The sequence below is a fragment of the Montipora capricornis genome, chromosome 8, assembly GCF_036669925.1.
Source record: "Montipora capricornis isolate CH-2021 chromosome 8, ASM3666992v2, whole genome shotgun sequence".
NCBI lineage: Eukaryota > Metazoa > Cnidaria > Anthozoa > Scleractinia > Acroporidae > Montipora > Montipora capricornis.
The window spans coordinates 42,739,865-42,754,864 of NC_090890.1; the positions used below are offsets into that span (position 1 = coordinate 42,739,865).

The window sequence follows — 15,000 nt, forward strand, 5'->3', positions numbered from 1 at the left end:
GATTTGAGACATTAGTACATACAGCGTAACAGGCAAAAAGTAAAAAAAAATGTGTGGAAAAGATGCCATTGGCATTGCAACATTTAATTTGATTGATTCTTTTTTTTTTTTTTGGACCACATTAGGGCATTTAGGGGAGCAGGGATGGGGCAGGAGTGAGAACACTCGCCTCCCACCAGTGTGACCCTGGTTCGGTTCCCGGACCCGATGCCATAAGTGGGTTGAGAACTTTGTTGGTTCTCTACTCTGCTCCAAGGGTTTTTCTCCGGGTCTTCTGGTTTTCCCCCCTCAGTAAAAACCAGCACACAGCTGATTCCAGTTGGCTGTAGCTGTGCTCCAAGGTCACACCTGGATCGCATAGGTCACACCTGCATAGGTCACACGCGGTCACACCCGCATAGGTCACATAGCTCCATAGGTCACACCTGGTCACACCTGGATCGCAAATAGTTTCTGAGTTAGTTCCTGCCGCACTCCTTCGCAGCCCTTATTTTTGTTTAATATTGTGATGTCGAGGTGGCCTCTCCTATAAGCCTGGTGGTTTCCTGAGGTCTCCTCGCCTAACAACCTGCTGTATGCTTTTTTAAAATATGTTATACACATAAAGGCAAATAAATGATGATGATGATAGCTGCAGCCAGAGACGCCATAGTATGCTTTTGCTTCGACCTTGTTGAGCTGCATCATTGCTGTACTTGCTTTACTGTCCCAAAGAAAATGTATTCTTAATGTATGTTTTTGTGTTAACTAGCCATTGTCCAAATTTGAGCACTGTTATGCTGTTAAACTCTTTCATAAAATTAATATTTTCTTTATCACCTTGCAGGTGATGCGTGGAAATCATGATGGCAAATCAGTAGTGACGCGCACTTTCACTCCAGCGATATTTGCCAGATACATCAGAATCTATCCTCTGAACTACAATTACAGAATATGTATGAGAATGGAGCTGTATGGCTGCTCAAACTGTAAGTTGATATGCCACTTGTCCATCAAAACTTGCGCTTTTTGATTGAATTAATTACAGCCATGAAAAATTGCACGTGGTCAAGTGCTTGTAATAACAAATGAAGTCAGTCTAATTCAGTCAAACTCTCTTTAAATATTACTTCTTTTTGTAGCTTCTACTGTTCTGAGCACAACACATTCACCAACAAGTCCAACTGTTACTAGTCCTTCAACGTCTAAAGATCTCAAACCAACCACCAGAGGGACAACTTCAAATACAAAGAATGCCATCACTGATTTACCTCGTACTACAGGTAAAGATGAAACACCAGTCAGTTGATAAACTATTAATAATGCTCAGTGTTTTACTCTGTGTTTTTCTTTTTCTCTCTAGTCCTCTCCATAATGGCCATGTCCAATAATTTAACATGGTAGTGACTAACTCTAAAGGCCTTAGCTTCTTTTCTGCTCTGCATTTATTTTTTTATATTTTGTAGTAATGCCTTTTGATTTTTATCACTTGGTGTCATAATAATTTTGTGGTACAGTGTATATGCATGGTGCCAAATGGTCTGTCAAGTGTTTCTCATAAACCCCCAAATTACTTGTACAATTACATGTACCCTGTATGAATCTGTGGTACTATAAATCCCTCTGCATCGTGAGAGGGAAAGGTTTCAAGTCAAGAAGTTTGCAGCTATTTCTCTCCTCAAGACTGAGCAAGAAAACAGTTAAGTTTCATATTATAAAGATGGTAGTTTGAGAGATGACTTTTGCCTGAAATTGGTCAAAGTAAGGGCTACCTGAGTCCCAGGTGGAAATCTTATTAAGATTCTTATTAAATTTCTTATCGTATTCCTTATCATATTCCTTAAATAAGATTCTTACAAGATACTTACGATTTTCTTTCAAGATCTTGGTAAGATCTGATGAGAAACCTTAGTAAGGAAATTGCAAGGGCTTGCAAAGAATCTTAGAAGTTTCTGACATGACCTTGAAAATGTCCGAAAAAAATTTTACTCGGGAACTTCTTTTTAAGCAAGATCTAACAGGATCTTTCTGGTTCCATGTTGAAGAACCCCTGGCATTAACATTGGAAGAATCTAAAATCTTGTCTTGGATCATTGTGAAGCCAGGCAAAGTAACATCCTCAAACTTTTGCAAGAGTCAGCAAAACTCTTAATTAATAATTGTGATAAGATTATGAATTGATACTAATCACAAAACGTGAGACTTGTGAGAGCTGAATTTAAAGGAAACACGATAAAGAAGATTCCACCAACAGTTTATTAGATATACCCATACCATACTTATGAAATAATTGTAACAACAAATTACAATGACTTTTATATCATTTACAGAAGCCCTGGCAGTAATTTCGCTTAAGTGTCATGGAGTAATACATGTAAGACTTTTGGTCAAAATTCACTAAATGCAGACTAAAAACTTCTCCCTGCTAGTAAAGGCCCTTTTCTTTTGTGTTAGCCAAAGAATACGCTGATTTAATTATGACCTACAATAATTAGCGAGTTTCAAAAGGGAAACATGAAGACACTGCACTTTTTTTCTATCTTTGTCTTCTACCTCTGAAACCATCTGTTCCTAGTTTCTTTGCATTAAAGAAATATGTCTTGCTGTTGTCAATAACCTTAATTTAAAGTGTCCTTTGACTTCTCTAAATGGTACCAAAAAATAATACTACATAATACTTTTAATATTGAAAATGTGCAGCATTTGCAAGTGTCCATTTGGAGGAATATTGCTCTCCATACCTACACATGTATCACAGGGTTGTCTTTAACACCCAGCATAACCACAAATTGACTACATGTACTTTTGTAAGAAAAATTAATGTTTGATTGAGTTAATTGGAGTGATTTACTGTAAAAAAAAATGCAATATTGTCAATATCATAAGATCAGATACAATACATGTAATTTTGTAAAAAGATTTTGGAAGCAATAGACTGAATGCACTAAGTGCTTCAGGACCCCTAACAAGCATTGTTTTAACTAATCTTGAACTTGACTTGAAATATTACAGCTAATTAAGTCCAGACTCTTTTCTCAAGTTCACACTTACACTGTACAGTAATTGACACTTCTTTTGAAAGAAAAGTGTACTGTGATCTTAGAACAAAGTGGAATTTTATCTAAATTCTTGTTGATAAGTTCCACTTTCTACTTTCTATTGTTTGGATTTTAGCATAAAATTGGACAAACGTCCAACCACAAGAAGCTGCATTTTCAGGCCAAGTTCAATTTATATGCTCTCTTAGCTATTTCTAAGATTATTCCTGCTGCAGTGAGTGAACCTGAAGCGAAAAAACAAGGCAGCTCTCTAATCGGGAGAAAAACACATTTTTCTAGGAAATGCAAGGGATTGTGGTCAAAGGCGTAAGGAATTGTGGTTATGCACAAATGGAGGAATTAAGATGTGCAGTATGTTGTTACACAGAAGATTTTAGCCTGTTGTTTTCTTATCCTCAAACTATAGTTAGTTTCAGTGTCACGTAACAGAAAAATACCGGTAAATTCAAGATCATTCAATCAAAAAGAACTTGGAATATTGTAGGAAGCAAAATGTTTTTAACCACCTCTCCAATTCTCAGGTCTGTGTGGTACATTGTTTCTGAGTTATGTTATAGACGCCATGTATTCCACCAATATGGCGGCCCGTAATCAACAAAAACATCTGGAATTCACTTTGGAATTCACTTACTTTTCACTCATGAGATAAGATACATGTGTATGAACAAATCTCCTAATCTACTTGAAAGGCCCCAGCTTCTTAGATTTATAGGTATAGACTTTTTTTTCCCAACCAAAATAGCTTTGTATCACTTAGTATCATGGCGTTACGCAAGGTGACAAATTAGAAATTCAAAATACTGCATTTTTGAAATGAAACACGTCACTGAACTGGAAACTTGTGAATTGCTGTTAAATTACCACAAGGGTAATTGAACATTTCCCTTAAGCTTCCCCTAATGGCAGCATTTCTACCATTTAGGTAAACTAGTTTTATTTACATCTTTTATATTTTGTAAACACTTCTTTCTGATTCAGTGATTGCCTTATCAGTCCCCATTTCTTCTGATATTGCACTTCACCAAATTGGTCAACTGAACTATGCAGCTGAGCTTTGTCACCATCGAAACTTTGATTGGTTGCAGGCAACAGTTTTTACATGTAAGTTGAAACTGTTAAGCATTGAGCTAAAAACAGTATAATTATGGTATATTGAAATGATGTTTTGGATTAAACTGAAACTTTTCCTTGTGTTGAATAAAAGAATATTATTTTAACTCAATTAGCTTCCGACTTTTAATACATTCTTGAGTTAATTGATACTCAGTTCTTCTTTTTAAATAAAGTTATTGTATTGTATTGTACACTTACAATAATTGATATTAAAGATTCTGGTTTAGGATATTCAAGGTACATGTAAGCTGTTTTTTTCGGATTTTGTAGTCGAATGGTTTCATTTTGTCAACAATTTATATGTCCAGCTTGAGGAAGGTTTGTTTAATTCCCACATGTTACGTGACATTACCTGAGCTGTTTTTTACGCAAGACAATCGGCGACACTTTCGATGTGCCAATGATAATTTAACATTTCAGTCAAAGTTCAGTTTGTTGCATGCTTTCCAGGCGAATCTAAAGCATTGGTTGTTTATCGTGAGCAAAATGACAGAGAATCCAGCGGCGAAATAAGCTGGACCTCCAAAACTTTGCAATGGAGCCCCAATTTTTTGAAGAAGGGGTCCAGAAGACCCCAAATTTGCAAAAGCTGGATACATGTCTGGGAAAGTAAGAAAAAGTATTTCTTGCTTGCAGAATTTAGTTGAATTCTGGAAGCTAAAGTACAAATTTATAAAAGAAAAGCATGATTTACATGTTGAGCACCATAGTTATGGGCAGCATTTTAATCAAAAAGGACAGTATGAGAGAGCTCTTAATCTTGCACGCTATGGAAGCATTCTCCGATCGTAATTTACTTTTAAAACATTTTTATTATCAAGCTGAAAGTTTAGTAATTTATCTACTGGGTGATTAAAACATGCAAGAAAAAAGATTTGTCAACTTGAATGTGTGAAAACACTTGAATGCTAAATCGTAAATTTTAGAGACAGTCCAGATCATAGATCCTCTACTAACTATGTCCAGATTCAAAATAAACTGAGTGTATATTCTCATAGTTACAGCTTACAGTCTGTACCTCTTGTAAAGGAATCGTTACCAACATTTTCTTGTTTTGGATCAGCGCTTTCCTCGCCTAAAACAACCAAAAGTTGCTTTCATACAAATGTACATGTACAAGATTAAATCATCGCATGAACCGCCCAATTTCCTCTTCTGGTGACTGCTGACCAGAGAATAAGGCAGTTCATTTGTTCTCAGTTTCTCACCTGTTATTGAAGATGGCTGATTTGAATTGATTGAAAAATGGAAGTTGAACAAGATTCATGGCGGACTCACTGTTTTTTAAACCTTTTTTGAAAGGTGAAAATAGTCTCTTCGTTGCTGTCTTGTAGTGTGAAATATTTAATCTCTTATTTCATTATGTATTCAACATTTTCAGGAAGCTTAACTACAGTAGACACCTGCACGTAAGAACCTGAAATTTAAGAACCTGTTTGGCTAAAAATTTCATTTTAGACCCCCCGTACATAAGAACCAGGATAGCCTAAAAAATTAAACTGGTTCCTATTTTAGGAAATGACCTTGAAATTTCAGGCAACTGGAACAAATTGCACTTTAATTTCACAGATCTAGTTCAAAACTTATTTTTCATGATTTTGAAATATAAAGGTATCAGCATCCTCATCAGAGGAATTCAGTCATACCATATCCATTGTAGAGGACATATCTTTTGTGGAAATAAGAACCTAGATTGCCTAAAACTACCGCAAATACCAGTTTTATTAAGCCTAACTTAGAAAAATCTAGGGTCTTATATGTGGGTGTTTACTTTATTTAAAGGCTTTACATGTATCATTGTGATTTAGCACACAAATTGAGGTAATATATTCACAAAATTTCTTGATTTTCAATCTTCATATTATGGTGAAATAAAAGCTTTCTTCATAAAATAATGTAAAGCATGGCTTCATATTTCCTGTTTTGTTGTCTGTGGCCTGTCCAAGATCTGTTTGAGCAATTTCTAGAGTATTTTAATAACCATAGACTAATCCCAAGCTTGACTCCCAGAAATTTCCAATACTTCCAACTTGGGTGATAGTATGGAAATGTGCTTGTAAAATAGTAGGTGAAATTGTGTAAATTTGAAGTGTAGACTGCATTGGTCACCAATTATCAAAATTAATGGAGTCTATTTTTGAACATAGGGAAAAAAACTGTTCATCTTAAAGCTGTTTCAGTAGGATGTTCCTTTTTTTTTTTCTCTTTCGTGATTTTGTTTTTCAGACATTCCACACACTCCTGAACCAAAGTATTATAAACAAGAAACAATTTGGCTCGCTCATCTTTTAAAAATAAAATTTAAACAAGGTCTTACTAAGATCTTATCTTTAGTTAACACCCATCTTTCAAGATCTTAATAATATTTCCACCTGGGAGTTACTGTAATTGTATTATTGATCCATCATGATTATAGTGTGGTCCTTTTTACTTAATCTGTGATGCTAATTTCAGGTGCACCAGTTCATAGTACCACATTTCCGATAACCACACCAAAAGTGTCAGAAACCACTGCCTCTGCAAGACATATTGCCAATGCTACTGCAGCTGTAATAAATGTAGCTGCACAGGTGGACTTGGATGATTCCAATACAAGACTCTACAGTACAAGGAATATAGTCCTGGTTATCGTGGGTGTTGGTGTGGTAGTCTGTTTTATGTTACTTTTGTTATTTTACCTTCGCCGGAGAAAACAGTAAGTTGATACAATGTAGCTGCCATTTAAATAGTACATTTTAAGGTTAAACTCATCACCAATAGATGATGTTGGAAGAAAGGTATTTGAACATGGTTGAGCTGGGCAGATGTCTGAAAGTGAGGATGCATCTGTGACAACTATCAGTCTCCAAACCCTAATTCTATAAAATGGCTATGAACTTTATTGGCATGAATATAATCTTTATGGTGTTGAAGAACTTTTGTCAAAAACAAAAGCCACTCAATTGCATTTTTCCAGTGTAATTACAGAATATGCTGGCTACAATCAAGTGAGGCAGCCATAGAGATGTTTGAAGACTTAAGTGGATTTATTCTCTATTTATTCATTTTTCATTTGATGTAGATATTCAAGCACAGAAGTAAAAGAACAGTTATTGTAAAGCAGCTACATCCACAATGTCTTGAGCTGGAATGTTTTGTTTACACTGAGGGAGCAAAGCCACCAAGAGTAACAAGACATCAAAGTAATAAAATTAATTTTGTAGCTTTATAAACATGGATCCCACTCATTTTTCTCTCTCCTTTTCACTTTTTTTCCTGGTAATTTTGCGTACTTTCATTTCGAAGCCAGTTGAAAGAATGTCAAAGTTAGTGTTTAGCCAGGTCAATTCTATAAATGAATAGGTCACTTTTCCATTTAATTCATCCTCTGGGAGATCTGTATGGGTGGTTACAGCAGCAAGCCCTATGTGAGCCTTGGTAAATGCCTGCATAGATCTCCTGATAATTTAGCATGACTCGCATTAATGTTTGTGATGTAAGAAAGTTAATTTGTATTCTATATCCAAGTTAAATAAGGTAAATTACCTATTAGCAAAGGCAACACATGAACTATAATGCTATTTAGGTGGGAATTCAGGTTCTAGACACATCATTTCTGTTTGCCTTCACTCCGTAAATGATAAACAAATTTTCTATTTTCAGCCGGTGCCACCACAAATTGTGTTGTGCTGTTGATACTGTTGTTAATTGTAGAATATGTAAATTTGTTATTGAGGGAAGAATGTTTTAGTTTGGAAGAATGTTTTAGTTTGGACTGTCTCAGAGTAGACACTGTCTCAGTGGCACTGTTTCAGAGTAGACATGCATAGGTAAATGAAAATTATGTTGTGCTTTGGATACTGTAGTTAATTGTAGAATATGTTATTTTACAGTAATCATATTGAGTGAACAACTTTTCTTTAATTAGCTTACCGGTAACTAAACAATCATTTATTAACGGCTTGTTTGACGTTACTTAGCGTTAGCAATGCATAAGTTAACATAATTATACCTCAATTAATCATCATTAGTATACACCAAAACGGTGGATAGCAACTATTCACCTCAGTGTTGGTTGCTCTGTGGCTCTGTAAATATCCCCCACTTAGCCACCTCCACTTCAGTGAATAGCTCTTATCACCATTTGGAGAATTTTCGTTTTCTTCCATTGATGTAAGGAATTGTCACTCCTTCCTAGCCACAGCCAAAAGGCCTTGATTGTTAACAATAACCTATAATCAAACAAATTCTTAATGAAGTTAAATTCTGTTAAATTAATCCATAAAGAATAATTTGATGCATGGTATCCATGCTGTTTGTATTATTGTACACTGTTCCAGAGTGGACATGCAATGCACAACATTTCAGTATTCTCAAAGAATACCTTAATTGTGGGATCGGAATTTTGCTTCAAGAGCTGTCTTTCAGTATCGTTTATCTTTTTTTCATTGTCATCATCAGTTCTCATCATATTATAAACACATTTCCATATGGGGGTTTTGCTCCATGTCCACATTAAAGTGGAACATCAAATTTTACTCTTCACACAAACAATTTGCAACAAAGAAAAGGGATCAACTGACTTAGATTCAGTGTATTTAGCGATAGGTTGTTTTTCAATAGTTACAATATTGTTAACTTTTTTTTTCAAGTATTTTTGTGCACTAAGCCAAAGAGTTTATGGACAGTCAAACGTTTATAATTGCATTGATAATCGAATCATCAGCTTATGTTGTGTTCGCCTTTTTAGCTTTTGTACACTAACCCAGGGAGTTCATGTACAAATAAGATTTAAAAATAACAAACGAAATCTTAATTCTAAAACAAATAATTTAATGAAGTAATATATTTTGTACACTTTTCCAGAGAGACTATGTACATATGATTAAAATAATAAGGATAGCATCCTAAAGGAAGTAATTTATTTTGTACACTATTCCAGAGAGACTATGTACATATGATTTATTTAATTAGGATAGCATCCTAAAGGAAGTAATATATTTTGTACACTATTCCAGAGAGACTATGTACATATGATTTAAATGAAGATAGTATTCTAACTACTTCAACGGCTTTTTTTTTCAGTTTTACTTTTCGACCATCCTAGAGAGGGTGTGTGAAAACAATTTGTATAAGATTTTTAAAAAAACTATAATTTCATAATTGAATTATAAAGAACCAGTTGTAGATGTGCTTTCAACAAAAAGATAGGTGCATCAAACTTCAAATGTTTTTCATGGTTAAGAAAGATCTTTCAAATCTGTCTATCGTAAGAAATCACATTTCGCTGTTATCACCGGCACAAAATTTTAAAAATAGAAAAACTGGCGGTTGCTTGACGCCCAACCGAGATAGTGAAAGAAGATATGGGTCTCTTCTATATTCGTCCTTACAAACTGCTTTGCATTCTTGTTTTCAAATTTTTGTGTCACTAGTGTAGGAAACAAACTGGCGGCATTTTATCGAGGGTTTTGTCGAAGAAAGTCAACTACTTATTCCAATTAATACTCGTTTTGGCATCGATTTAAAAGCTGAGCAGATTTTGATCCAAGGGACATAAATGTGGCGTTTGGTGCAATTTAATCTTAACCAGTAAACTGTATCACGACACGTGATCAGTTTCAGCCAATCATGCAGAGGTGAACTTCCACTTAAAATGTTTAGGAGAGTTAAGTAGAGGCTGTTCTGCTTGCATAGTCGCAATAGGTTCTGGTAAATAAAGAAACAAGGAAAGATCACAGCTACTGTTTGCAGAGTAAAGAAAATCTGTGGTAGCATGTTAAAGAATAACAGAAGCAGACTTGGGGAGCTTTTAATTTATCTTTGTTTGTTTCCTCGTGGATGTTTGTGCAATGGTCCAGAGAGGACATGTGCGAATATTGTATTACATTGATGTTGCTGATTAAAAGCAAATCAATTGTTAATCGTTGATTTCCAGTTCCGCTTCTTAGCAGAAGTCTTGACTCTTGTGGTATTTTTTTATTCAGTTCAAGTCTAGGTAAAATTTAAATTTACTGCTGTTCCGTGTAATCGATTATTCTGTTTCTGAACTGTTAAGAAACTCTAAGATGGAATCTTTGTACACTGATTCAGTGGGAACATGTTCAAAGGTTTTTTTTTTTAATTGTGGTTATTTTGATTTTGATGTAATTGCGTAGGTGATTATTGAAATTCTCTGCGCTGATTCGTTGCACATGAGGTGATTATTACGCAATAAACACCCAAGCGAATTTTTTCAAACCGGCTGTTTTGTCGAGGTGACCAACTAAGAAATTAATTGTTTCAAATGATCACCTATGTAATTATACTAAAACATTATTATTTACCTGAGGCTCTGTGTATATCGGGGAATTTAAAAACCTCGACTTCGTCTCGGTTTTTATTCACCGATATTCACCTCTGGGTGATTAATTGTTAATTAGAGAAGGTTCTATTTAAAAATTTAACTTTTACACTGTTCCACGAAGGGGTGGAATATTAAAACCTTGAATACTCATTTAGCACACTGTTAAAGAATGACATGTGCAAAAATGGCTACCAGTATTTATGATTTGTCTGTTGACAAAGCGATATTTAGAGGTTAATAAAAGTATTGAATCACGCAGACGACTCTTACTTTTTTTCAAATAAGTGAGTTCTTGGAAGATAGCCCCCAATCTCGACCCCAGAGCTCTCTCTTCTCTTTTGCGCATGATTGAGGGAGAGAAGACCCAGAAACAAAGTGTCTTCTCGTTGGTTTTTGTAAAGAACAATGAGAGACGTCTCTGATTGGTGCATTCATGTTAGCCCGAGGAGTGAGCAGGCGTTATAATGGTTCAAGTAGCCAATTTTTGGCTACAGAGCGTCATGATGTTACGGCGGCCATGTTGGTGTTCGAAAACAAAGAAATGGCGGCCATAATGATGAACCAAACTAATCCTCCGGGGAATGAACTCTATTTTTATGCAAATACATTCTTTTGTTTCAGTAACCCAAAATGGTTGCTGGTCACGTGAGTGAAAAGGCTCCATAACCCGGGCCACGGCGCATGTTCTCGGGGTCATGCGCAGATATAAGATCCGAGGCTCTGGTGACGAGAATGGATAGCCCCTTGCCCAATCTCGTCTCTTAAGTCCGCTTTTGTTTCGGTCAGCACCAAGAACACCAATCTCGACCCCTGAGCTCTTCTCTTGACTGAGGGAGAGAAGAGCTCAAGGGAACCCTGAAAAAAAGTGTCTTCTCATTGGTTTTCGTGAAGAACAGTGGTGCATTCATTCTAGCACGAGGGGTGAGCTGGCGCCGTAAGGTTCAAATAGCCAATTCTTGGCTATGAGAACCCTACGGCACATGTTCTCCTGCATAAAGTTTCCCAGAGCCTTGGGTCTATCCAAGGCTCTGGTGACGAGAATGCAAGAACACGGACTCTGGCCTCTTCCAATTTATGTGCAGTCGTAGTGAAAGATCCACTTTTGTAACCGTTGACAACCACTGTTGTTTCAAATTTCTGAGCGAGAGTAGACGAGCCGGAAGCCCGTGATTTGCGGACTTCCTGCCTTGGAGTGGCCAGGGTCCCGTGTCCTTGAATTCTAAAAAAGTTACTTTTGGATAAAAATCGTCCGTGGCGACAATCTTAAGTCCCGAGGGATTGAAAACTTTTGTTCAGCATCCCCTGAACTCGCTCCCAAGTGTGAATCAACTAGAGGCTTCGGGTACGAACTCTATTGTGTTTGACCAGCATGGACGCCGGGTGACAAAGGTCCATTGGGGGTCACCATAGCCTGCGAGCAAGCTCTCTTTCGGGGTGGGTGGGCGGGCGCCCACCCACCCCGAAAGAGAGCTTGCTCGCAGGCTAGGGTCACCATGATTCACCCACCCTCGCCCGCCCGCCCACCCCGAAAGAGAGCTTGCTCGCAGGCTAGGGTCACCATGATTCACCGTGTTTTTGGTTTGCATTAGAGCGCTGAAGCACGTGACTTTCTTGAGCCGAGGACGCGAACCGGAAGTGAACATTTCCCATGCCTGAACAGCGGTCTTTCCGAGATTTTCAATCTTGTCGTCTCTACTGGTGAAACATACTTAACAATACAAACGTGGTAGTGTGAAGACAAAGTAAACAGGAAAACAGATCACTTCCGGTTGGCGTCGGTGTTCAAAAACGTTGCGTGCTTAAGCTCCTTATTACCTAATTATTGATGAAATTTTGCCTACGAGATCAATTCAGACCCAAAAACTCGTACTCACGGTCAAGTGTTGTTTCACCTACCGACACATAACCTTTGGTAAGCATAGCTTTTGAACGTCAATCAAAATGGCGGCAAGAATGATGTTCAGGAGGTCCAACAAGGTAGGGCTTGGGATTTAACTGGTGAAAGGCAAACGTTATGGTATAGTTTACATGTGGAAAGGGAACTGCCCATTTTATTGTCCGTAAAATGTAAAGCAATTGTCCCCTTATTGATTGATTATTCATCCCCATATCTCTCAAATAAATTTATCTTCTATAAAACCTGGGCCTAGTAAGTTCGCCGGTCATCGAAGCTTAATTGAGAACACGGAGAAGCCAGATAAATGTTTGCTGTAGCAAACGAAAAGTCAAGTTTATAAAAATGCTTTGCGTCATGCACTATGTTAATCACCGCTATTTGTGTTGTATTTTTCCTGAGATCTGTTTAAGAAGCGGAGTTTAACTTAAGCTTGCTGTGGCTTCCGTCGTAATCACGTAAGTACGGTACATTATCCGTTGGCTTATATCTTTTTATACCATGCCATATAAAATACAGCCAATCAGAATGCAGGAAAGCCGTTGTATATTCGTTAGTAGTCCAACCAACCTTCCCATCGTGCCTTGCTGGCCACTGTGTTTTCTATAGCGTGGTATAACATAGTTATGCAATGTTTTCGAGTGATATACCGTGGAATATCCCACGAGTCGCTTGTATTTTCTTGGTGTACTCAAGAGCCTTTTAACTAGTATATATATACAGGGTTTTGGATGGTATATAAACGGAGCGGCTTATACCCGAGAAGAATTTTAACCGGATTAAGTTATCCTTTTTGAGCACTTATCTCTCCTCCATTAAAGTCCTGATAGAACTCTGTTATAATGGGGAAAAAACAATAGTCCTGCAGGTGCATCAAGAAACTCTATCCATTCCTCTGAAAAATTGCAACGCTTACGCAGAAAATAGACAAATATCAATTTGAAGTAAACGTGAGCATACCGACGTCTGCGAGTTTTTATTTCCTTGTCTGATTTCAGTACCCTCAGATCAACTTCCCGGATAGGTTCCTGAGAACTTAAACAAAGAAGAAGAAGAATATTGCAATGTAAATTTTTCAATTTTAACTGATGTCTTTGTTGACTGATTCTACCGGGCGATAAGAGAACCATATTAAACATTCAGTTCTAACGAGAAAAAAGTCACAAAGTGACAAGGCTAGTGTCTTTCATAGTCTTTGAATAAAGGAGTGATTAATTAAAAACCTTTTGGATGAGTTCAATAAAGAGAAAGGTGCTCAACTTTGAAGACAGGTGGAACAACTAGTTGGACTTGGTTGAACATAATGTGTCCCGGTTATTACAATAATCATTTATATAAACCTGTCATGTGTTGAAAACCCAACTTGTAATCATAACAATTTTTGTGCTTACGATTATTTTGCTAGTACCTTTTGACAACGCCTTGACGACTTTCCGCCCTCTGCATAAAGGTTTATGCAAATAATCCGTCTGTTTTCGGCTTTTGTGTAAGGTAGGGATATAAAACTGTATTGCGTCTCATTGCAAGTAAGAGCGGGTGTCTTTTTTTCCATTAAGCTTTTAGGAAAGAATTTGCTATATTCAAATCGTCAGAAATATTTACATCTACAGTAATATGGGTCAGACTAATTAATTTTCTCGTTGTCTCGATCCTATCGACAGAAAAGTTAATTTTGCAAATAGCCTCCAAAAAACCCTCGGTGCCATAACTGAGAGAAGCCCACGAAAGACGGCCGATCATGATTAAGACAACAAATGGCGTACAGCGCCGCATCATGCACTTATTAACAGCGACTCTGCTCTTGTCGTATGTTGTGACAAGCCCTGAATCCCAGAGATCCAGCTTTTTTGAAGGGCGCAAAGGTTAGTAAGCATTTGAACAGTTTTTGTGTTTTTGTCCGTGGATAAACGTATTTTTTCTCACCTGTAACCATTTCGGTGTGCTTGGCTATTTTCCTTGGATTTGAAATGTTTCTGACTGAAGGAAGGCAACTTTTCTTATGTTTACTTGTTTTATCTACTTTTTGAGGTTACGCTCTATCGGGTGACGTGATTGGTTCTTGTGTGGGGAGCGACCTTACATGCGGTTTGCGTTGTTTGAGACACGACAGGTGCCAATCATATAACTGCTTGATCGCAAAAGCTCACAACATTCGAGATTGTCGGTTAAATGGGGAAACGAAGAAGTCCAAGCCTGAAAACTACAAGAAAAGTGAAGACTGGATTTACTATGAGCCATTACAGGTTGGTACCATTTATTCAGATTCCGTAAGGACTAAAGAGGGGAAAGAACTAAAAACGCCTTTACGGGTCTCCAAGAGATTTGAAGATACTTCAAACTGTTATTTGATTTTTGTTTGTTTCTTCGCCAGGTCACCAACGCCATGTTTATGTGTAACCTGCAGGGCAAAACTTGGAGTTCACGTGAAAATCTCTGTACATGTAAACCTGGATATAAGGGGAGCAACTGTCAAACCGGTAGGTAGAACAGGAAACATCAAACCTAGAGTTTCTCTTTTCCGGACCCCTAAGGCGAGAGAGAGGGACCCTGGTATGGTATGGTCACTCTTTGTCCTAACTATGAGACACAACAAACAAAAGATTGATAGCAGGGCTTGCTAGGTGCCATTT

The 15,000-nt window shown here is 37.2% G+C and overlaps 2 protein-coding genes across 2 annotated transcripts in view; both read left to right on the forward strand.

Moving 5' to 3' along the window:
• The window catches only part of LOC138059412 (retinoschisin-like), a 143,100-nt gene extending 132,366 nt beyond the window's left edge, over positions 1–10,734 (forward strand). The window contains exons 3-6 of the mRNA XM_068905011.1: positions 827–968; positions 1,122–1,262; positions 6,606–6,846; positions 7,213–10,734. Coding sequence (XP_068761112.1) covers positions 827–968; positions 1,122–1,262; positions 6,606–6,846; positions 7,213–7,249 — 561 coding nt within the window. The 3' untranslated portion in view covers positions 7,250–10,734. The remainder of the gene's footprint in view (positions 1–826; positions 969–1,121; positions 1,263–6,605; positions 6,847–7,212) is intronic.
• A 3,321-nt stretch (positions 10,735–14,055) lies between these two features.
• The window catches only part of LOC138060671 (uncharacterized), a 3,793-nt gene continuing 2,848 nt past the window's right edge, over positions 14,056–15,000 (forward strand). Inside the window, exons 1-3 of the mRNA XM_068906508.1 lie at positions 14,056–14,232; positions 14,399–14,613; positions 14,742–14,847. Coding sequence (XP_068762609.1) covers positions 14,109–14,232; positions 14,399–14,613; positions 14,742–14,847 — 445 coding nt within the window. The 5' untranslated portion in view covers positions 14,056–14,108. The remainder of the gene's footprint in view (positions 14,233–14,398; positions 14,614–14,741; positions 14,848–15,000) is intronic.